Here is a 24,780-nt window from a genome sequence, read left to right on the forward strand (position 1 = left end):
AGTTGTAACAAATAAATCTTTATATATAACTACATGACAGTTCAAAGTTAAAAAATAACCTATTTGGAAGTTGATTTTTCAATTTTTCTTCATTCCCACGCACTTAAAAGAGAGTGCACCCACACTCTTTGCCACATCAGCGTCCAGGGGGTAATGGCTCTCAAAAGGCCAAGTTGAGGGGGTAATTAAGACCACGAATAGTTTCAGGCTGTAATTAATAATCTGTGTCAAGTTTAGGGAGGTTTTTAAGTACTCTGCCTCAAGTAATCGATAGTTTCAGACATTTTTTGAGGGACAAGGTTGTAATTTACGCAATTCCTTTGGTCATCCCGTCATACCTTTTGCTCTACGTAAACCCATTTAAGTTTATACCGTAAGCTATTTGAACTAAACGTCACAACTCTATGTTCACGCAACTCATGAGTCCAGATCACCTAGGATGACTATAGGTTAACTTGCCCGCAGGCCGCAATTCGACTAACTATTCCAATGATGTGTGCTACCTTTTATCTTTACAGAAATCAATTGTAACTTTATCTATCCAGAAGGAATCACATACTATTGAATATCTTTTTATATATAGTCTCTTATTAGATTCATTTATTTCATTGACCATTAAGTCATATCCTTGAACAGAAATATTAAGTTTTTACTTGAATAACTTGATAACTTTAGAAGTCTCGGAATCCAAGTTAGACTTCTACCAATTAAAAATGAGAAACGGTATGTTCTTTTTCTTTTCGTTATGAGTAGGTAATGGGCTGGTCCATAAATACCGAGAAGGGGAAAGGGGAGAATTTTATGTGGAAGTGAAATTTCAAACTTAGGTGGTTTTAATTTATGATGATAATTTAAGCATCAAATTGTTCCCAACACAAGTGTATCCCTTTTTTTTTTGGTAATAACTGTGAATATATTATCATAAACCAACAAAACTAATACACCTAAGAGCTCTTGAAATATTTAACCACCTTCTAGGAAGAGTGTTAACATATTCCAAGCCTTTGACAGAACATGCTAGTTACAAAAACTTTTGAATCAAAAATCTACTTCTATGGGCTCTCTTTGAACATTTCATGTGGTCTATCCTCTCTTTTATTTCCTGTTTAATCTGTGTTACTACTATCCCTATATGTACAATTGCATCCTTGAATTGTTTAAGATTCCTTGCTCTCCAAGTGTGATAAATCATAGCTCCCCAAATGGCAGTTATAACTTCCTTCTTGACTTGACTCCAGTGTCTTCTTTTAAACCATAACAAGCTTTGAGAGATCCATGTCTTCTGCATATTAATTCCAGACCAGTATTCCAGCTCCTCCCTTAAGTCAGTTATCCATTTGCATTGTGAGAATAGATGGAGTTGAGTTTCTTCCTTTGCCTCATCACATAGACAACATAGATTGCTATCAGTTGGTATCTGCAATCTTGCTAATCTTTCCTTTGTCAGCCATATTAAATCTGCTAGCCGAAGCTTCTGCAGTCCTCCCAGCATTGCATTGTAGCTACTAGTAACAGAATATCTTTCATTAGGAGTCAAGGCCATTGTTATACCTAGCTAACATATATGTATTGATTGAATTCAGATCCTTCCGGTACCACATGCAATTAAGTGATGGATTGTGAATCCAAATGCTTTGTTCACCTCTCATGTAAAGGCACGAACCCATCTGATCCATAGTATGTCCTCCCTTTTTTCAGCTGTCAGATCAACTTACCAACTGAAGCCACATTTCCATTTTCTACAACAATTGATATTTAAACCACCATATTTCTTAGGTGTACACAACTTTTCTCAGGAGACTAGTGCCACTTTCCTTTATACCTCTGAATCCCCCTATTGATAATCCCTGCATTTTCTATCCACCTCCTTCAATATACTTTGAGGCAATATAAGTACTTCCCCCTAGAAATTATACACTGCATTTATAATTTGTAACCGTCCTGCATAGGATAGATTCTGGGAGTATGCATGGTTGATTCTGGTGGTGATTTTCTCTACAAATTGATGGCACTCCATCTTGCTCCACTTCTTAGATGAGAGTGGCAACCCTAAGTATCTTATTGGTAACGTCCCCAATGAAAAACTTGTTGTGTTCAACAGTTATACCTTTGTGTCTTCTTCAACTCCTGCCACAAACATGATGGATTTATCTTGATTAGCTACCAGTGCGGTGACCTTACCAAAATGATCTAGTGCTTCTTTAACTCTATAAATAGAACTTGTGTCCCCTTTACATAATTTCATCAAATCATCGGCAAAGATTAGGTGTGTCGGTTTGGTAGCTTTACACACAGGATGAAATATGAAATTTGGTAGCTCACTATCTTTTTCAGTGTTCTGGATAAGTACTCCATCGGGAAAATTTCACGTAACAATAATTGGACTCCCTACTTTTCAATTTTATAGCTCATATTTCAATTTACAACCAACTAGCCCAAAAATAATAGGCTAATATTCAACTCTAATATGTTCTCGAAATTACTATTTAATTTTTAAAAAAGATTGTTCAAGCTTTTAAGTTAACTTTCGAATCAGTGTAACTGTGACTCAAATATTAGTTCAACAAACCAAATCCATTTGGGTAGTGAAAATTAGAATTTTAACAAGCTTAAATATGTGGGTTTAAATTCCAAATTTTATTTCGTGAGAATTTTGGAGTGAGTATTATTTAAACTTGTTAGAAATAGTATAAGGAGGTTGTATATAAAATTTGAAGTCATTTAATGGAGATTTGGACTGGTTTTGAACAAGAATTGCAACTGAAAATCGTGGAAGAAGTTCGTCTACAGACGTTTGTATAAAGGTGTATAAAAGTGTATAACAGTGTATAAGATGTATTTATACACTTATATGCACTATTATATAAAATTATACAAAAAACTGACTTCGTCTTCTTCCTTGCGTCTTTTCTGAAATTTAACTCAAATCTACTCCAAATCACTTCAAATTTAAATCTTGAACTCCTTTTGATATTTGCAATAAATTGGAACAACACCCAATCCAAACAACTAACAAACTCAAAAAATCATATTTTCGAAAGAAAGCTTTGAATGGCCTTCAATGGTGGACCTCTACTTTTTAATTTTCTTACATTGCAACCAGGTGACACAGGGGGAGAAGCAGAAAATACTCAGCCCCTTGAAGCATACGTAGAAGATGTGAGAAGAAGAGAGTGAAAGCAATGGTTGTGAGAATACATATTTAACTCCATAGCTTTTAGAAGAAATGATTGTAAGAACACAGATTTTAAATTTGTGCTTTCAAAATATGTACGATATGGGCTAGGTAAGGTAAAACTTAAAACATGGGCTATTTTTTGTTATGGTGTGAAGTCATGTGTATTTTCTTATAATTCTTTCCACTAAAATAAAGGGGACATTGGATCCCCCGTCGTAGTAAAACCCTTGTCCTTCTCCATCCACCTTGATTGTAAATTTGGTGGATATAATGCAGGTCATCGCCAGTTGAATAAAGCACTCTGGAAACCCAATCCTTTTAATGCCTCCTCAGTGAACTCCCACTCCCAGCTCAGTCCATCACTAACACAAGCGTATCCTTACTACTTCAAAACTTAACTCTTAAAAACCTAAATAATAAACGTTCAATCGCATCAACCTCCAATTAAGACTCATGTGATAATTATGTGTTTTTCCTGATGCTCGATACTTTCTTCACAAGGATAAAATATAAAGTAACAAGTTCCATCATTGTTTTCCCCCTGCTGGTCGTAGTTTTTGTGGGTAGCTAAGTGGTAATAAAAGTTACTAAACTAAAGAGCAACGCTGGCTGAAAATAATATTGATACATATCACAGCAAAATATGCCATTATGGTACAACATACATCAAAGACAAGGATGCATTCTGAGACTCGTGCATTGCGTCTCAGATGTAACATGTATAGGGACTGACTTCAATATACAGTGGTAACAAGATCCACAAATTGTACAGTAAACTTTGTCATCACATCAATGTGCACTTGAAGACAGATAAACCTTTTTTTAATCTTAGCCTGCAGTGCATACGCATTATGCTCCCTTGACTCGATAGTGAATTAACCCTCTGCAAATGAATTCACATTGCTTCACGGAAGAGCATCGCACAATTTCCTCCGCAACCCAGTCAATTCGTGCCTACCACCTGAACGGCTTGAATGTAGTTTGTCTTTGTTATGCATTAATGAGATGTCTGTCCCTTGAACCTTGATGTCTATTAAACAATGGAATCCCATGGCTTCAGGGCTGAGGATAGTACACTTTCTTCCACCACCCAATCTTCCTTCCTCGACCCAACCTTCGTGTCTCCACCTGAAGGGTTTGAATATAGTGTCTGTTAGGCATCGATACAAGTACCGTACTGTATCGACATTAAAGGAGACCTAGAACAAGAAGGCACGTACCTTCAACGGAAGAAAATAATAAAATAAATAAACTAAATTGTAAGGCATAAGAAACATGCTCCATGAGACCAAAGAACAAAGAATTTTTCTTTTTTTAAAGAGGACCAAAGAACAAAAGAAATTCTGCAATGTATTCAAGTATCCAAAACCCCACTATAGTTTTACAACCACGCAAACTTTTGTATGGCAACTAATTAAGTCCAACACCTGAAGACACTGCATTCAATAATAAGTGGGTAACATTATAGTAAGATTCAATTAAACCAGTAAACAGCACTAAAGGTTGTGTGAGACTCGTTCAATTTTTTTTCGTAAACTTCATGGAAACAGTATTGATTGAGAACTATGCACGCATTGAGAATGATAAACTATCAGCAACATTAGCACTTGGGATAACCAGACAAAAAGTTTTCATGTTATACCAGTTGGAACTAGTTGTGTGAGATGTAGACAAATATCTTTTATCAGGAAATTTTTTTTGCCTACATCTCACACTATTAGTCGAACATAAAAGTTGTAGGCAAATATTCCAACTTAGATCTTCTGAAAGGACTAGTTCCAGTAGTAATTTCACATTTTTCACCAGCAAGAACATTTGAATTGCATTTTCACATGTAAAGGAAGTTCCTATGAAATATTTGTGGGGAAAAAACAAAAAGTGGCTCTAGAAATGTACTTACATAGCCGCACAGCTTGTGAAGAAAGTATTCCGAAAACAGGTCAACTTTTGAAGATCTTGTCTCAACCCAGTAAAGGCAACCTGAAAGAAACAGATATTGAACATGAATGAAGTCAAGATGGCAAGTACTGCACCCTGAGGTTCTCCAAATAAATGGAGAACAGCATGAAACGCAGACAGCAACAACATTGAGATTCAGAAAAAAAAAAAAAAAAAGGCCAACTATATTTCACAACAAAATTTTCAACTGCAAACAGTGTAGTAATGAAGCAAGCGAACTCTAGTACCCAAAGAACAGATAGAAAGAAAATTGGCAAAGTTGAGTAATACAGACACAAATATGCCAATAGTGCATATTCCAGAAGAAGGATAATGACAAGAGTCCAACAGTGATATGAGGACATCAACTATTTCTATAAACAACAGAAAAGCAAAGAAAGATGAAAATAATCACAGTTTACAGTATTCGTGTGCTCTAGATTTACATGCTTGAATTGAAATACAGGATATCTGAGAGGTGGTAACTCACAAAAAAGCTGTAACAAAACATACAATTTTTTGTTGATAAAGGTAATTTATTAGCTGAAAACTAAGCATAATTTTTTTATAAAGGTGTTGAGCTGAAAAATAAACATAAAACAGAAGCCATCTTTTAGTTGATCCATCACCAAACAGGATAGATGTATTATCAAAGAGAAGGTGGACTTATATTCCCTCTATCAACCTTAGATTATGGTTCCCCTATTGCTGTTGGTACTTTAGTAAAAAAGAGAAGGAGATGGGCCTTAAAAAGGTACTGGGAGTGACATATGAAAGAGGCATGTGAAAGGTAAGATTCGACCAGTCATAAGCCTGAGGTTGCTATAATATTACAATTCTACAATTACTCAATATATTCTTGGATCAGATCAAATATAATCTGCTTGAGCTTTAACCCGGAGATGAAAGAGAGACTTCATTATCAATTTCTCTTGTATTACAGTTTAAAAGTTTGGTAACAAAATAAGTTCTATGTCCAACTGCAGCCATATGTAAGTACGCCCAAAATTAGCATCTCATTTTAATGGTAAAATGGTAAATGATGAATAAAGAACTTAAGTACATTTGAACTCTATAAAATCAGCAGATTTGAACTTAAAATACAAGCGATTTTAGAGAGCAGTTTTACAGATTTTGGAAAGTCAGCTGAATGCTTACAGGGTTGGAGTAAATCAAGATGATGATAGAGTTGCAGTACTTCCAATTATTTATGAATTTTCGTCAGCAATGTCAATTGGTTCACCAGGTTACGAAGTACTCAAATATTCGGCAGAAGCTTAAGCTTACCTAGCATCAAGGATGCCGACCAGAATTATCAAAGATCCAACATGGGTTCAACGTGCAGGGCAACTCCTAGCAGCTGTAACCAAAAAGAGTGAACACAGTCGAATTCAGAAATAAAAGAACAAATTCAAGGCTCTCCAACAGTCCAACTCATACTCTAGTTGAACTTTTCTAAAGAACTTGAAGATGAACAAAAAGACACGCTTTCTCAGCGGCTTTAAGAGTCTACTAAAGGAAGCCCTTTTATTTGAAGAAAGTGAGATAAGAATATTTAGACATATACTGGTCCTCACATCCTTTCACATCACTGAAAATAATAATGCATAAAGGTTGACAAAGGTGTACAGATATTGCTTAGAATACTTAAAATAAATAAAGCATTGTTTTTAATGAAAATTACTTTTTCCTAGACGTCCTAGCAGATAGCCCAAAGCTTACTCTTCCCACAATTCCCCAATTCAATTTCTTCTAAGTGCTAACTCAGGGAACTCTAGTCTCTACAATCTTTCCCTCCAATTATTACACTATTCCACAGCATTCTAGCTGATTTCCATAGGCAGTTTCCCGTTATTTGAAAAACGAGCTACGAGTTTCATGTACAATCCTCAAGTTTCTGATAGTTACAGATATATCCTTCAAAAATCTCGTCCTAGTGATGGAACCGTATCAGACTATTTTATGACATAGTGGCAGTCATCACATACTGACATTTGTCACAAGATTGACCAAGTAAACTTATGAGACGAAAGGTAGCCAGGAGGCGCCTTCTTTATTATTATTTTTTTTATTTATTTCTTTGGTCTGCTTTCTTTTCTCAAACAAAGGAAGCTTGAAGGATCATATAACCAGAAAAAAGTTAGAGGGAAACGTAATGCTTCTCACGCTAATTATGAATTCAGATTAGATATGGTGAATAGGAAGCTTATGCAATGAACATTTTTTTTTACATTAAAGGCTTAAGGAACTACAACTTTTAGAAATGCAGCTCTTATAAATTTGTAAGCTAAAGGGTTCCTTCCTATTATTTCCATAAAGGACACACCTGAACTTACTAAAAAAGAAAAAAATCTACCAGAGGAAAACAAAATGGAGGAGCAGCTCACCTTAAGGAAAGGATAATGATCATGTTGCTTGAGTTCTTGATACAAACTGCTGAAGCAATCTTCCTTGAGTACTGAAGCACTTCAAAGGAACAAAGACCCACATGTTCCTTCAGCGATGCTAAAGGAACCAGATAAAATTTTAAATTAAACAGCCACTGGGATATCCAATCTTGTCCTGAATGGTACAGATTGCTTTGAAGATGATAAATCCGAATTTAAGTCCTTTGGTGAAATGAGCCTTATTTTATAAGCTTCCTTAGCCATGCCAGCTTTTAGAAGGCATGAAGTCAAACAACTTACTGTGATATCATCGGGCACACAACCCAATGACATCATCTTATCATAAATTGCCATAGCTTCAAGCATTCTTCCTTTCATGCAATGCCCGAGAATCAGAATGGTAAAGGTGAATTTATCGTGGCAACACCCTTTGCTCTCCATTTCTGCTGCAATCACATTTGCTTCGTCCAAATTACCAGCCTTGCAAAACCCATCAAGCACAGGGTTGTATACAAATGGTTGGGGGACAATATCATCCCTCAATATCAATTGCCTCAATAATTCCCGAGCTTCATTTAGCCTATTCTCCCTGCTCAAAGCACCTATAAGAACAGAGAAAGTATATAAGTTCGGCCACAAATTTCTGGTGTTCATTTCATCCCAGAGCCTTAAGCCCTGGTCTAGCTCCCCTGTCCGACAATAGCCGTCAATGAGAGAAGTGAAGGTAACAACATCAAGAGGGCAACCAAAAGCACACATCCTCTGGTACATATTTTGAGCTGAAAACATGTCGCCTATCTTCCCAAAACCATTAATGAGAATGTTAAAAGTAACCATATTCGGAAAAATACCATAAGTAATCATTTCATCCATCAGATTTACAGCGTCATCCATCCTGCCCAACTTGCAGTAACCAGAGATAACAGACGTATATGTCACAACATCAGGTGAATATCCATCATGTAACTCAAGACTTCTTAACAAACCTCGCGCCCTGTCCACTTGACCAACACCGCATAACCCATTTATAAGAGTGTTATACGTAACAAGATCAGGGAAACAATCAAAACTTCCCATGTCATTGAAAAACTCAAATGCCTTATCAACTCCTCCAACTCGACAAAGCCCACGAATCACAATGTTAAAAGTGCAGGTGTCTGGAAACAATCTCTCCGACCTCAAAATGTGATTTTGAAAAAAATCAACAGCCTCATCTACCTGATTTCGCTTCATTAACAAACTGAGAAGACTATTATGTACAAAAGGCCGAACAACACTACTACCTTCCTCACTACCTAACTCAGTTTGAGAAATCAAAACTTCTTTGGCAATACCAAACTTGCCCGCATTTGCAAGTGCTAATACTACAATTTCCAAAATCGAACTATCTAGTAAAACCCCATCAGCTTTCATATACTTAAACACTAATGTAGCCGAATCGTGAAACCCCGTTTGACAAAGTGACCTTAAAAGCAAATTAAAAGTGCCAATACAATGAATAAGATTCAAATTAACCCTAGTGTGTTTAAAAAAATTAAATGCCAATCTGGGGTTATGCAAATTGGTATTAATATGGTGAATAACGTTGAAAGCAATATGGGGGTCCAAATTCTGACGAAAATAATCAGAAGTGAATACATCAAGAGATTGAGAATGGTGAAAACAGAGGAGACATACAACTTTAGTGAACCAAATCGCTTCGGGACCGTATAAAGGGAGAGATTTTGAAGTATGAAAACGAGCAATGAGGGAAATATTGGACGCCCGTTGAACCCACAAGGGCATTATCTCCGGTCGCCGATCGTAGTGTTCGAATCGATCTTAGGATTAAAAGCCGGTTTTTAGTCATACCATTTCACTATTACAGTATAGTGAAGGTGAAAATTTTTCTCAGGGTTTACGATTGTGAAGATAACTGATGGATTGGCTGTAGTATAGATGTCAGTGAAAGGGTTGTTCTAGGGTTGAAGGCATAGAGGAGGCGCCTGGAAAGATGGTCACCTCTCAGCTTGTTTTGGTGGCGTCAATACTGCAGGCTAAGGTTAAAACGCACGTATACAACAATCCCTCGTGTTATTTTTTCCTATTACAACCTCATCTTTTTCTTTTTTTCATTTACTTGGAAATTTTGTTTGTTACTCTTTCCATCCAATCTGGGTATTGGGTCTATTAGTCTAATGACTATTAGATATTGTGGTGTAATGACAAGTGTCCCTTCATTCTTATTTATGACTTTTTAAATTTAATTTTTAAGAATAAAGTTATTTTTAATAAAATTTTGAAATGAATAATAAATACTGTGGGTATAACATGAAAAAAAAATTGTGTTCTCTTTATATGCGTAAACTGATAAATAAAAATAAAAATTTATTTTTAGTATACATGCCAAGTAAAAATGAAAGGAAAGAATATTAAAGAATTGACCTAATTTCTATTATACTCAAGCTCGAATATACGATAAGAAAACTCAATTAAATTCAACTCGAGCTCGAATCAATGATGTAGTAGTTATGCTGAACTTTGGCTTCGACTAACCCTGATAAAAAACTATAGTGAGCTGTGTTTGAGCCCACTTATTTTCTCAAATTCAATAAAATATGCATCAATTAATATGTGTATCATGATAAATTGGGAGTATTTGCTTTTATACCGCGTTATTTGTACATTAATGCCCCTTTATAATAACATTTTTTAATAATAGGTCGATTCAATAGCAAGGGAACTTTTGAGCAATAGTAGAGTTATTTTTTGTGAAAGCACTTATCAATTTTTTTAACACAAAGTACTTCTAACAACTTATAAAAACTACTACTATAATCTTTGAAATTACGTATTTATTTTCTTTAGATTTTCCTTAAACATCTTTCTCTAAAAGACTTTTTCAAAAGGCTGTCTCAACTCCAAAGTACATTATTATCAAGAAAGTAAAATATTTGGACTTTAAATTACCTTGGAAAATAGCAAACTATGTTAAGCTCCACCTTTCCCCTAAAACCCTGCTATGCCTAACTGGTGTGGCTTCCCTTAAACCCATTAGAAGAGCAATTATCTTTCCTATTCACAAATGGCGGTGGACAAGAACAAGCTGGATGAAGAAGCTTGCAGTCTCCGCTTCTACAAAATCATTCTAAGCTGGGATTACCTTCGTCTCCTCAAAGAATCCGATGTAATTTCACGATCTTTTCACACTTTTCCTTTAATTCCCTTACTTATACCCCTCTTTGTATAACTGGGTGTTAATATATATTTCATTATGTATTTCACTTTATTTAGAGGAAGAATCACAAAAAGGATAAAGGGGATGATGACACTACTACTGGACTGAAAAAAGCTAAGAATTCGTACAAAGATGTTGAAGATTATATTGCAACATTCGAGCCTCTTCTTTTTGAAGAGGTCAAAGCTCAAATCGTCCAAGGGAAAAAAGATGATGAAGAAGGTAGCATTGTTCTTGTTATTTATCCATCTTCCCCACATTGTTAATATATTTGAGATTTTTTCTTTGAGAAAGGTAATATAGGATGTTTGAGATTTTATCAAAAGAAAAAAATAGTATTGAGCGTATAGTAAGTGATAATTGCATTATGGTTTTCTTCTTTGATGCGGAGCCTTGGCGTAACTGGTAAAGTTGCTGCCATGTGACCAGAAGGTCACGGGTTCAAACCGTGGAAACAGCCTCTTGCAGAAATGCAGGGTAAGGCTGCGTACAATAGACCCTTGTGGTCCGGCCCTTCCCCGGACCTCGCTCATAGCGGGAGCTTAGTGCACCGGGCTGCCCTTCGGTTTTCTTCTTTGAATCCCCCCTTCGTATTCAGTTAAATATTCTATCTTTATTTGTGTTGTCGAGCTAATTTTTGGTTAGCTATTAGTCATATTAACACAAGTTGCTGTGTCAGCACCATAAAATAAAACTTCAATCTCATACTAATTTGGGATGGACAAGAACTATATCTCGGAAATTATGAACATTCTGAGTAATTTGCCATGTTCAGGTTATTGAGCATTGTAATGAAAGGGTCCGAATTTCATATAGGTGACCCCAACTAACCAGGGATTGAGGCACACTTGTAGATTTTCTTCTTATTCTTCATTCTTGGGCAGCCTTGTACAGGTGTTACTAGATGAAAGAAAGGAAGACCCTCTGCACTTGTTGATCCAAGAACTTATGCAGATGTTATTGGATTTTTATTTTTGCAATTACTACAGCGACAAGGACTCAAGAGACAACTAGTACTATTTGTCTTTTGTCTTTAAAACTTGAGGGCGAACTACAATTTTGACAATATATCACCTAAGTGCATTTTCATATACATAATTCAGATTGCACATTTATGCATGTATACATGTTTTATGAGTCTTCGAAGCTTACATTGGTATGTCTTCAAGTTCCATTTTTATCTTTATTTGGTTGCCTCTGTTTTCATGTACTTAGCATATTTGTTCCTTGGGTATTGTAGAGACGCAATGGATGAAAGCAGTAACTGTTGGGTGTAGTGAGATTGATGGATTTCACTTTCCAATGATTTCATCCAGTGATGCTGAATCAATATCACAAAATGATCTGCTGTTACTTTCAAATAAAGAGGTACCCGGTTTCTGTAAACTTTGTGTATGCTTTTCACTTGTTACTTTGTAAGGAGTCTGAACATACGTGTTAAAAAAATTCGTGTTCCTCAATGCTATCCCACTTAAATTGTGAATACAAGCATCATAATGCGGTCTCCATATGTCATCGTTTTCTTTCTGAAGTTTCTTGATAGTCCGAAGTTAAAAAATTTCTTAGAAATTTGGGCGCTTGTGGTGAAATATTTACAGTTTGGGAAGGGTAAGAGACTTCCAACTGCGTATGCATTTGCATTGGTTGAGGATCGTCGACCGGACAAAATAAGACTTAGAATGTACCTGAGCGGAGAGGTCAAACAATTGAGTACAGAGGAGACAGAAGCTTGCCCAAGGCTTTTGAATATGCGTCCTCTTGTTACAGAAAATGCGAAGCTTTTGCATGTTCTTAAGGTATCCCAACCTAACTTCTAAATTCTTATCGAACTTCAGGTGTTCCAATATATTTGATTTCTTTGTGATTCTAACTTACGTGTTCATACATGTGGAAAATATGTAATGTGGGGGCTCAGTTTATTATACTTTCTGGATAAAGCTCCATTATGAAGAAACGAGTTGTTCAGTTTGTGTATGACAGATCAAACTTGTAAATTGAGCTAACCAAACTCAAAAGTTCACTGGTGGAAATTTATGCATGATTTTGGTTCTTTATGTACGAAACCTCGTTAAGTTGCAGTAGATATGCTCTATGTTTCTTAAGGTGATATTCAGCAAACTGATAATTATTTATGTTAGCAAGACCTTGGTAAGTTAGTCATGGTAGAGATATACCAATTCTCCTGCAATTTCCAGGCAATCAGCAGAATTCAGATGATTTGCAGCGAAGCTTTTTGAGGGTCTATTTTATTGGTCTGCTTCAATGTTAATATTGCCGAGTGAAAAAAAAAATACCAGTTGCAACTCACATTAATATTGGTCTAGTTATTTGAATTTAAAGATGAAATTAAAGTATCATATACTCTTGTGAAACTGTATTCCTTTTCACTATCTGTGCTTCAATTTGCAGATATGCAGTTTATCAACTATAGCCCGCGAATATGTTGCTCTGCGATCAGTTAGCTCCCTCCCATTCAAGGATTTGATACTATCAGCAACTGAAAGCAATCATACTACAGAGGATCATGCCTGGAAAATATCCAGACCCTTGAAGGAATTTCTTGAAAGCAATCACAACAAGTCTCAGCTTGATGCTATTAATGTGAGTTTCTAAAACAACTTTCTAATTATTCTTATCTCATCTCAAGTATATGCAGTAAGCACCTTTCTAATATTTTGATTTTGCAATAGCACGCGCACGCACACACGTTATATATATATATATATATATATATATGCCGTCTATACCAAATCGGTGCTTCTGCCCCCCCGCCGCGACCTATGAATAGTTTTTATGTCATGTAAAACTTAGCATATCCTTTTCTCATTCAACATTTCTCTTTTGCTGCAGGCAGGGCTTTCACGGAAAACTTTTGTGTTAATACAGGTTTGACTTATCCATTTATTCTCTAGGTTGTGTAAATTAAACATGCCATCTCTTATGCTCTTTCAAGTGTACTATCTTTTGGATTTATGAATGAATGTATCTTGGAATGCCATGACAAGTGAAGCTGATCAGTGTTCAGTTGTGTATCTTACTTTATTCCATGAAAAATACAGTCTGATACCTTTAATGTATCGAAATTCCTACAGAAGAGATTAGTGTATAAATATTAGTAAGGCAATGCTTCAGATTCAAGTTAATCTTGTATCATTGATGCTTCTAACAAGAGGCGGATCCAGAATTTGATGGTTACGGGTGCCACTGTCTTTAATGTAAACTTACCTCTAGTCAAGGAGGTCGAATTAGGGTGTACATTTGGCTAGTTAGCTCAGTTTGAATTAACTCGATTTGGTTCGGTTCGGTCCATTTTTCAATTAATTCGCTTCACTTCATAAGATTTTTGGTGCATAAATACACACGTGATAACCAAACTAAATGTTTGGTCCTTCAAAGGAAAAAATAACATTAACCAGATCAAAAGAAAAATGAATAAAACATATTGAAATTTTAAAATTCGAGCTTTAGAAAAGAAAAATAAAATTAAATATAATTTTATAATTTAAATAACTAATAAAAATGGAACTGTATAAAGAGGGAATTCAAAGATGAAAAATAAGAAATTAAGAAACTAAGAGAAAGAGAAGAAAAATCTGGAAAAAGAGGGAACAAGGAAAAGCAAAATAGGCTTTGTTAAAAAATGAGTAAGATTAAAAGTCGTAATGAGTAATGCTGAATAAGAATAAGAATATGGCTGAATTAAATCCGTTCTTTTGTTTTGGATTTTGGGAAGATCGTTTTACTCATTTAGAGCATATTTAAAGCTAATGTAACTTTGCACTTTTGCACTTACATAAGCCCAAGAAAAATAGAAATAAATATACTTTTATAATTTAAATAACTAATAAAAATGGAACTGTATAAAGAGAGAATACAAAGATGAAAATAAGAAATTAAGAAACTAAGAGAAAGAGAAGAAAAATCTAGAAAGAGAGGAACAAGGAAAAGCAAAATAGGCTTTGTTAAAAAAAAATATGAGAGGAGATTCGACCCTGGGTCATGGGCCTGGCAGGAAGCTCTTGGACGGTGGTAGACGGTGGCACCTACCATAACTTTGTTACTCTGGGTGCCACACTTTTATTTTATACCTTTTTACATGAAATATCAGTGGAATACCAATACTAATATGAAACTCTACCGGAGCGACCGGGTGGCGTACCACCCCCTTCTCTCTACATAGATCCGCCCCTGCTTCTAACCATGAAGCTGGAACTTTAATAGAGTTATGTATTTAACAAAGTTCATTACTCTAGGGTCCACCAGGGACTGGAAAAACACAAACTATCCTTGGACTTCTCAGTGCCATTTTGCATGCAACTCCTGCCAGAGTACACTCCAACAGGTATCCTGCTAAATTTTCTTAGTTACTTTAGGTGAATCATATTAGTAAAAATTTCGGGTGGTTGCTATGGCATATTGCATTCAACAGAAAGCATTCCTTTATTCTGTTATCTGTATATAATGCAAAAGTTTTTTCCTAATCAAAAGGGTAACACATTTTCTTTCATATACTGAATTTATGCAGGGGGAATTTGAGTGTTGTAAAACGCGGACCAGAATTATCCATGGCAGACAAGTATGTCTACAAATCATGTGAAATCCTGTTAATATTTATGAATGTGGGTATGATGTACTTATTTAAAAAAAAAAAAGGAGCATGCATTGATGTATCTACATATTCTTTTACCAGACATACATACATGTATATGCTGCCTTTTAAGCTGACTACATGATGAAAGGTTCAAGTTGAAGATCTGAAGATAAAATCTTCATTCACTTTATAAACCTTAAGGATCATAAAATGAGAGTGTAGAAACTATGTGTACATATTTTGTTTTCCATGTTGTGCCACCATATTTAGGAAGCAAGATCTTTGACAGTGGAGATGAAGTTAAATATATATGCACTTGTTAACTGATTATTGTGAAGATCCAGCATCTCCTTTCTTTCTGGATGGATGGAGAAGCGGGGTGGAAGGTGGTGTATTCTTTTTGGATTTTATTTGCAGAGTGATCTATACAATTATTATGTGTATGGTTTTTGGCTGTTGACCACTTTATCTCCCCTATTTTGCCAATGCTTCTTCTAGATACATGCATAATTTTTATAAATTCGACGTTTATAATTGTGTGAAAGATTCTTTTTTTAAATCTCTTTTAGACCTTGTTTCTTTTGAATATCTCATGGGGTAAAATGTTTGAACTTTGCAGATACAATCACTGGGGAAAAGCATCTCCATGGTTAGCTGGGATTAATCCTCTAGATCAAGAAATGCCTATAGATGGGGATGATGGATTTTTCCCTACATCTGGCAATGAGTTGGTATGTTTTGATGTTGTCCATGGTATTGCTAAGTTCTGACAAACTTTAATTTTATGCCTCTTACACTAATCTGCCTTTCTAGAAACCGGAAGTAGTTAATTCCAGTCGAAAGTATCGTGTTCGTGTTCTTGTTTGTGCTCCGTCAAATTCTGCTCTCGACGAGATTGTTTTGCGCATTCTAAACACAGGTATGCTCTTTGTTATGCCTAGATATCTTCTTTGCCACAAGTTGTGGTGTTGTTTGCTATGTTGTGTATGAATACATGTCTGAATATACAAAAATATAGGACACTTTTCTGCTCCTTTTGAACTTTTACAATGTGAAATTTACACTGTTCTGAAAATTACGCGAAGAAGGTAAGCAGTTCTTTGATGTTATATCAGTTACATTTATACTTTTGGTATCTGTTTCACTTGTGAAATGAAATAGATATTACGTACAACACTGATAATAAATTCGGTGAGTGCTATGGGAAATATTGGTATTCTTAAATTTGCTTAACCAGCCGTAGATTACCCTAGGGAATGCAGTCATCAGTAAACTTGAAGGAACTCTCTACCTTGAGCTGTATCACCCAAACACATTGTTGTTCAAGGTAATGAATTTAGATGTTAAATTTACCTTTTACTCATCTTCTCATAAGCAAATTATAACTCAGAGCAAAATGTGGCAACTTTCTACCCTGTGCTGGCGATATCACCAGCAATAACTTTTAAGGTAATGAATAGATGTCAAGTTTATCTTCTGATTTCTCTTCATAAATTATGATGTGTAAGGAGTAATAGAACTGTTATCCTACCAGCATGCGAGTATTGGCGGCCGAAGCATAGGATTTTAAACAGAAGTTTTGAGCCAAGTGCAGGGCAGACTTCCCATAGTATTCTGCAGTAGTTTGTGTTCTTGGAGGTTGTTTCAAAACCATCAGTATATAGGTAGAAGAAGCTTGCACTTTAAGGTAATAGCGTAAACGTGGGAAAACCTGAAAGGGAATCTACTTCGTTTCTCAGGCTCAGAGTTGCAATAAGGTGAAGAAGTTGCAGCCTGTCAAAGTAAACCCTTGAGCATTAGAGAATCTTTGCAAGGGCTGGGAAGAGATCAGCGACACAAACAAAACCCTCTGTAGTATCAACAAGCTTCATTGCCTATGATCTTGTAGGATTGGAAGACTCACAAAAAGTAATTCTATACGTATGATGATTTTTATTCCAACTTAAAAAGTGACTTCGAACAGATAACATGAGGTTATAGTTGATGAGATATGCTATGAGCTTTTAAAAAAATATGAAATGCTCTGTCTCTTCTCAATAGATTTTACTTCTGTATGTATTTATCACCCCCAAAAAAAAAAAAGATTTCTACTTATGATGTATATGTTTCTTTAACCTATGTAATCAGCGCTAAAGCTCTATGTCCACATTTTATGGTCTTACGAAAGGAAATCATGGACAACCTTGTACTTGCAGATATGGAATTTCTTTTGCTGCAAAAATTGCATTTATGTTTATCACTTTCAGGTCCTTATAAAATTTATTATCAATTTCAGGTATCCGGGATGAAAACGACCGTGCATACAGTCCTAAAATAGTACGAATTGGTCTTAAAGCGCATCATTCTGTGCAGGCGGTCTCCATGGATTACCTCGTCTGTACCTTGTACTTGTTTCTCATTATTCTGGAGATCTCAGTGCCAACTATGGATGTTTACCTGGTAGGTTTATGTATATGTAGGTGGAACAAAGACTGTCCGGCATGGACTCACAAACTGGTGATAGGCAGAAGCAAGGAGGGCCGCTGAAAGATAAAGACAGCATTCGTGGTTCTATTCTGGATGAGGCTGTAATTGTATGCCAGTTGGACCCTCTTTCTATAGCTAACAAAAGTCCACTCAATGTCAGTTGGACCCTCTTTCTATAACTACCTCAAGCCAGTCAATGACTAACCTATGATGTGCAGGTGTTCTCTACTCTTAGCTTCAGCGCTTCCCCTGTTTTCAGTAAATTGAATCGTGGTTTTGATGTTGTTATAATAGATGAAGCTGCTCAAGCTGTAAGTTACTTTGTCCTCTATGACCTTGAATAGAATTTAATGCTACCTGTCATTGTCATTTGTTGTTCTTCTTCATTTGGTTTAGTTAGCTAGTAATGCTTTGAATATTCATGTACTTTACCTTTTTGCATTTGTAACATTGTTCGTCACACCCGTGTTATCTTCCAAGCCCACTCCTCCCTCCCTGAAAAAGTTTCAGTTTGGAAATATACTTTCTCTTTTTATAACCTTAATGGAAATGATGAAATTGACTTTTTGCAGCTTTGGGTTGGGTTGGGTGGGTGACAGAATCATCATGCTGCCAAATTCAAATGGCAGTAGTAGTACTCAATATGCAACTTCACGTGATATTTAACATAATTTTAACGATGTTCTCTTTCTAACAGATTATGCTGTTAGATGAGGTGGTCAATTGTTATACAATTTGATATAGTACCAAATCAGGTGGAGGCCCTTGAATCTCACTGCCAATCCTTCATGAGAAAATTCATGTAATTGTTCCATAAAAAATAATCAGAACTGCACATGAAAAGGGATGGTCATGTCCAGGTTCACCCTTCGAAATAACAAACCCAAAATCCTCATTTCAACCCATTCCATGCAGTGTTTTTTTTGCCAGTCCGTAAAAGTCCCATCTTAAATTTTTTTTCCTTGTAAAACAATCCGACAAAATAATTAGTAGGCATCTGTGATATGAAAAAACTACAGAATAAAGTTGCACATATCTTTTAACACATCAGATATGACCCTTTTTGGAATTAAAAGCTTTAAAAACAAAATAAAACCCATTAGAAGTATCATAGTCTTCACAAGCAAAGTGCTAGTACCAAATTGTAAATTATTGAAAAATAATCCAACAGTGCGTTTGTATGCATTTGGTCCTAATCTTATGGAGGAGTTCATTGGATCATACTTAACTTCAAACAAATATGCTTAAATGGTCTAATCTTATGAAATGAAAAAGGCGCAGTTCACTTTAAATGGGAATTTTGCTTTTCTGGTCCTAATCTTATGGAGAAATGCATTGACAGTTTTTACCTTAGGAATCTAAGTTGAATTTAACGGAAGTTGCTCAAGTGGTCCATACCTTATAGTGTGGAAATATTGCACTTGTTAAGGGAAAAATAGGGATTTACAGTACAGTCCTGCTTTAGGGGGAATATGTGGTATGAAGCATTGTTACTTGCTTTGACTCCGAGGCACTTTTAGAGGGAGGTACTGCAGTCAGTAGAATGCCAGTTTAGGAGAAGTAGGAAGGTGGTACACTTATTATCATACTACAGGGAGGTAAGTTGCGAAGTGCCTCCATATGGGGTTAAAAGACTTATTTTTCAGTTAGGAATAATGCCAATCAAATAGAGAAGACAGTGACCATTACAAAATTCCCTTTCTGGAATGTACCCAAATGGAGACAGACGAGTATTGATAATCCATATACCACTAATAAGTTTCAAGAGTGCAAATTCAGTAAGTCAATTTTAAACTATCAGTGTTTTTTTTCCTTAATGTAAAAGACTTTACATGGAACTTCAATAATTAATGTGTAGTAAGATACCACTTATCAAAAAATATATTCTAGTGTTCCGCCTACTGAAAAAATATCTCCTAATGTACTATATAAGTCAAACCAACTCTTCAAACTCCTTGACAATCATGTTCCTGACATGAAGTGTGATTTATGAATTATCTTTATTAGTAATACTATTTGTTGAGTCGCCTTGTACTGTTGTATGTGAAATAACTGGATTCCCTCACCAAATTTACTGAGCTTCTAGAATTTTCTTGTAATATCTAGCCGCTAACCCTGAACGTCATTGTTAAACAGGTGGAACCATCAACACTTGTCCCGTTGTCCAATGGGTGCAAACAAGTATTCCTGGTACGGATATTGATGCAAATATGTAATTTTTTCCCTCAATTTTCTTATAATATAATTCCTTGAGCTGGAAGATTTGGGCATACTTCCCAGGGTGATGTCTGTTCTTTTCTTCTGGTATTAAATCAACTCCATTGATTTGACATGAATGATATTAGTCTCTCAACCGTTTTATCCACTTCTCTCTTGTGGGATGTCCCAACATATTATGTACTTTCTGTGTCATGATAGCTAAGAATTCATATTTCCTATATCGTCCTTCATTTATATTAAGAGTGAACCTTGTCTCTCCATACTACTGAAAAGTATTTCAACAGTACTTGAACCAGTTCATGTGTTGGGAAGTAAAACTATGGTATAAGTCCCCGAAAAATGTCAGTCTATAGGACATAAAATATTTTAACTGTTGCCATAGACATAAGAACTACTTATTATGTGTATTAGAACTGTTAAATTCTTCTATTATACATTAGTAACCATTTTTCTTTAAAAGAAACATGAACTATTTGCGGGCCAAAGTTTCCTTGCTACATATGACAATTCTGAATTCTGATTATGTAGGTAAGCTCTTTAAATGCAATGTTGATACAATGAAATATCTGTGTTTGATGTGCTATGTGCTGAAGAGAATTTTGAAAGCAGCATTCTTTCATTTCCCTTTGATATGAAATTTAATCTTGTTGGGAAACATTTAAAACTTTTTTTCTTCCTTCCCATTTTAACAGGTTGGTGATCCAGTTCAACTGCCTGCCACTGTGATCTCACCTATTGCTGGAAATTTTGGGTAAAGCAACTACGTCTACATTCTATAAATAAAAGAGCATGAAACAGAAGTATTTATGTTTCCAACACTTTTGAGAAACAAGTAAACAAGTTCTTGTAACTTTCTGCTGCCATCATGTCAAAACTAGAGCTGTTTTCGAGGACCAGGAAGAATTCATTCAGCCACTATGAAAACCATCCCTCGACTCTCCAGGCTTTTACCTCCAGGCCTTCACCAGGGATCCCTACGTATCCTCTGACCTGCCAATCTCCTCCAGTCCACATCTCACCCTCCTCTAACTCTGCTTTAGATTTTCCTACTTGGTTTCCTATTTCTAACTGCCTTCTCTTTTTCCATTACAGACTTTCTTGAAAAAGATAAATTTATTCTTTACTATGGAACTTGTTTGTGTTTTTTGGGTCTACAGTCTCTGTATGAAAAATAAAATATCTAAAGTGTGCAAATTTCAGCCTTATAGAAATGAAAATCGAGACAACCTTTTTTTCCCTTTTTCGAGAAAAGATCTGACTGTTCCAAGTTACCAATAAAGTCCTTAGAAACCCTAATTCTTGTTTCTCTAATTTCATCTTTCCTCCTTGGGCGTGGTATTGATAGATATTGCGTCAGCTTATTTGAGAGACTTCAGAGGGGTGGATATCCAGTGCAGATGCTGAAGACTCAATATCGCATGCATCCAGAGGTTTGTTATCATTCTCTTATATGGCATTATAAACTGTCACATTTTTATGCAACTGCTGAGACATCAATCCCATATGTTCAATGTGCAGACATGTCTCTGGACGCTCTCGACACTTTTAGGTCTTTGTTCCTATTACTAACAGCAAATAATATACTATTGTCACTGACCTAAGCCCATTTGACTAGAAAATAGTTTTAGAGACTTGGTCCCTTAAGTAACATTCAGCAGAGAAAGTGATTTTGTTTACTGCTGCATTGCATCATATTTAAAAAGCATGAGAAATATGCTGAGCTTCGACTGATAACTCAAAGAAAGATCAAATGCTAAAGCATCAAAAGAAAAGCTTAAAAAGAAAGAATTTGGCTGATAAAGAGAACTAAAGAACAGAAGATAGTAAGGAGAAAAGAAATCAAAATCAGAGGTAGGCTTCTAGCAACTAGGGGTTGACTGTGTAGTTGGTAAATAGATCTGAAAGGAATAACTTGAAGTTCGTCTTTCAATCTAAATTTGGTGATCAGCAATGTCTGCATTTAATATCATCTGTGTTTAACCTATGAATCATGCGTCCTCATTGCTTATCTTTAGATAATAAGATTTGAAAATGACAGAAAGTGAGGCTTGAGAATTCATAGATAGATGGTAGATGCGAGTCTCACACAATGTGGAACAGATCGCTAAAAAAACAAAATATTACTGTAACTTCGAATGCGATGTTGGGTTTAATAGGCCCATGGCAGGAAGTTTAAAATGATCTCTATTTTTGAAATATATTAATATACTAGTATCAAATTACAAATTGCAGATAAGGAACTTCCCTTCCAGAGAATTTTACAAGGAGGCTCTAGAAGATGGACCTGATGTTGAAGAGCAGACAAAGCGCTCCTGGCACGAATACCGTTGCTTTGGACCTTTTTGCTTTTTTGACATTCACGAGGGAAAGGAGTCTCAGCCATCTGGAAGTGGTTCTTGGCAAAATGTTGATGAGGTTGAGTTTGTGCTTGCAATGTATCACAAACTAGTCTCCAGATATCCAGAGCTTAAATCAAGTTCCCGGTTAGCTATTATATCACCATATAGGCATCAAGTCAAACTTTTGCGTCAAAAATTCCGAGAAACATTTGGTGTGGAGTCTGACAAAGTAGTTGATATCAACACTGTTGATGGTTTCCAGGTAATCCTTTGACTTTGCTGACAGATTTCCTGCATCATTTGGCACTTGATTAGTGCTAAATAAGATTCAGGCATCTTCTCGTCTCCTCTGTATTTGGTAGAGAGAAAATAATTCACTTTACTACAGGGACGTGAAAAGGATGTTGCAATATTTTCATGTGTTCGAGCGAGCAAAGATAAAGGCATTGGTTTTGTTGCTGATTTTCGGCGAATGAATGTTGGCATAACCAGAGCACGGTCTTCTGTCCTGGTATTCACTTAGCAAGCAAAAGTTTTCTAATATTCAACCTACTTTTCAGAAGTCAGTTAATGTTCTGTAAACAATGTTCTACATTTTGTGTTTAGGTTGTTGGTTCTGCATCCACGTTAAGAAGAGGAGACAAACATTGGCAAAATTTAGTTGACAGCGCGGAGCAGAGAAATGCGCTCTACAAGGTATAAACTCTTGACATAATTATCTTAGTATTCCATGTTGAGAAATATTGAGACATTGTCCCAAAAAATGAGGTAGGGGAAGGACACCCAGTTCCTTGGGAGCAAAAACAGGAAATATAACCAAACTTTAAGGAGTCTGGTAAACTTGTTAGCCTTGTGGTGTGAACTAAGAAAATAATTGTCTTATCCTTATGCTGTCTAATTTTCTTTCGCTTCCTCGTTTTCACTTCAAACATTAATGATGCACATTTTAAGTTTCTTTCCCTTTACTGAACTTCCTGGTCTCTAACCTTTAGACAATTATACATTTTCCAGTTGTGCCACCTCAGCTACATCCTTGATTTCTACAGTTCAATCAACACATATTTTGCTTACTTGGCTTCTGTTTTAGGTCTCCAAACCCTACGATGAATTCTTCAGTCAGGAAAATCTCAAATTAATGGAAGTGGAAGCTATGCATGACAAACCTGAAGCTCCTCCAGAAGATATGGACGTTGAAGTGCCCGTTGATGGTACTGCTGTTGAAGCTGATCCAGTGCAACCGGAAGAAAATGACTGGGGTGATGCTGGAGAAGAAGGGGGCTACGATGAGGACTAGGGGGTTCGTCTGCAATTGTTTCTGTTATCATTCTTTGACCAATGTGAATTCCACAAGATTGTTCCCAATGGCTCTTAATCTGTATTTATACTAAACATATTTTTACGAATCATAACTCATTATAGTGTAGAGACTGAATTCAATTGATTGTTAGGAGCTTGGAACAATTTGACATAAACTGTAAGATTCTTTTGTCCATGATTTTTGGCATTACGGTAAAATCAAATCATCAGCATTTCTCTTATGTTTAATGTTTTTTTCTTTTCTTTTCCGTCTCCTGGACTGTACGGAGCAGCTTTAATACCTTCGTATAAACAGTGGAAGATTTGTAGACATAAAATTACAAATTTATAATATTTCTTGTCTAAAAGTAATATTTCAAGATCTTCTATAATTGTTTCGTTTTGTTTATATCTTTTTCAGCTCTTTTTAATATCAATCAGACGCCCATTACACTCCCGATGCTAACTTCCAGACAAAGTATCAGTTACTTGTACATCACTCACAGATTGCAGAAGTACAGACCCAACTCGATTTGTTTAGACTATAGTCGCTATAACTATTCATTGGCTACCTACCTAAAATCTATTTCTTTTTTGAATTTTTTTCCCCGCATAATTGTTTACCTTTAGTGGAAGAAATTCAAAAATAGCCAGATTTACAAGTGGTCATTCAAAAATAGCCACAGTTTTAAAAATCAAAATTTAGCCATTTTTCATGTAAAGATAAATCTGAACGAAAACGTTGTTCAAAATCCAGAAAATACTCCAGCATAATATACTGGAACTCCAGCATAATATACTGAATCCAGCAAAGTATACCGGTCCAGCATAATATGCTTGAAGTTCATACACAAGTGCACCGAACTCCAGTATATTATGCTGGACTGGTCTCTGTTGCAGCAAAATAGTGGCTATTTTTCAATGACTTGCCAAACGCTGGCTATTTTTGAATGACCAGTCCGAAAATTGGCTAGCCCGTGCTATTTTAACACATTTTGTAGCAACTTTAATCTCCACTAAATATAAAGTCTAAAGCAAATAGGAGATGACTTGAACTAACACAAAATAAGGTAACTTGTGTGAAAAAGAATTTATGGCAAATAAAGTCTGTTAGAAAAATTGCAGAAGATTAAAAGAGAAGTATAGCT

General features: G+C 35.7%; 2 protein-coding genes across 3 annotated transcripts; one reads left to right on the forward strand and one right to left on the reverse strand.

The window, feature by feature from the left end:
- Window positions 1–3,784: 3,784 nt before the first annotated feature.
- LOC109216857 (pentatricopeptide repeat-containing protein At2g06000) lies at window positions 3,785–9,603 on the reverse strand. 2 transcript variants are annotated; one of them, XM_019381071.1, is made up of 4 exons: window positions 7,504–9,603; window positions 6,404–6,476; window positions 5,079–5,158; window positions 3,785–4,306 (listed from the first exon to the last, which is right to left on the reverse strand). In XM_019381071.1, the coding sequence occupies exon 1, from the start codon at window positions 9,286–9,288 to the stop codon at window positions 7,648–7,650; it is 1,641 nt and encodes a 546-aa protein (XP_019236616.1). In that variant the 5' UTR covers window positions 9,289–9,603; the 3' UTR covers window positions 3,785–4,306; window positions 5,079–5,158; window positions 6,404–6,476; window positions 7,504–7,647. The 2 variants fall into 2 exon arrangements, with proteins under 2 accessions (XP_019236616.1, XP_019236617.1); XM_019381072.1 differs by lacking the exon at window positions 3,785–4,306 and adding an exon at window positions 4,315–4,398.
- An 818-nt stretch (window positions 9,604–10,421) lies between these two features.
- Window positions 10,422–23,874, forward strand: LOC109216854 (probable helicase MAGATAMA 3). Its single transcript, XM_019381066.1, has 20 exons — window positions 10,422–10,669; window positions 10,777–10,942; window positions 11,961–12,088; window positions 12,319–12,516; window positions 13,130–13,321; window positions 13,571–13,606; window positions 14,974–15,062; window positions 15,246–15,296; window positions 15,931–16,042; window positions 16,125–16,230; window positions 17,587–17,684; window positions 17,771–17,884; window positions 17,996–18,088; window positions 19,914–19,967; window positions 20,690–20,748; window positions 21,343–21,427; window positions 22,230–22,598; window positions 22,725–22,847; window positions 22,943–23,032; window positions 23,424–23,874. Exons 1-20 carry the CDS (start codon window positions 10,568–10,570, stop codon window positions 23,628–23,630), a joined length of 2,472 nt encoding a protein of 823 aa, XP_019236611.1. The 5' UTR covers window positions 10,422–10,567; the 3' UTR covers window positions 23,631–23,874.
- Window positions 23,875–24,780: the final 906 nt, after the last annotated feature.

This window comes from Nicotiana attenuata, unplaced genomic scaffold (genome assembly GCF_001879085.1).
Source record: "Nicotiana attenuata strain UT unplaced genomic scaffold, NIATTr2, whole genome shotgun sequence".
NCBI classification, from domain to species: Eukaryota; Viridiplantae; Streptophyta; class Magnoliopsida; order Solanales; family Solanaceae; genus Nicotiana; species Nicotiana attenuata.

Excerpts from the sequence above, each read along its gene's own strand:
- LOC109216857 (XM_019381071.1), bottom strand. The coding sequence starts at position 9,288 with ATGCCCTTGTGGGTTCAACGGGCGTCCAATATTTCCCTCATTGCTCGT.
- LOC109216854 (XM_019381066.1), top strand. The coding sequence starts at position 10,568 with ATGGCGGTGGACAAGAACAAGCTGGATGAAGAAGCTTGCAGTCTCCGC. Across the intron at positions 12,089-12,318 it reads TGTTACTTTCAAATAAAGAG|TTTGGGAAGGGTAAGAGACT; the intron begins GTACCCGGTTTC and ends AAATATTTACAG. Across the intron at positions 15,063-15,245 it reads GCCAGAGTACACTCCAACAG|GGGGAATTTGAGTGTTGTAA; the intron begins GTATCCTGCTAA and ends GAATTTATGCAG.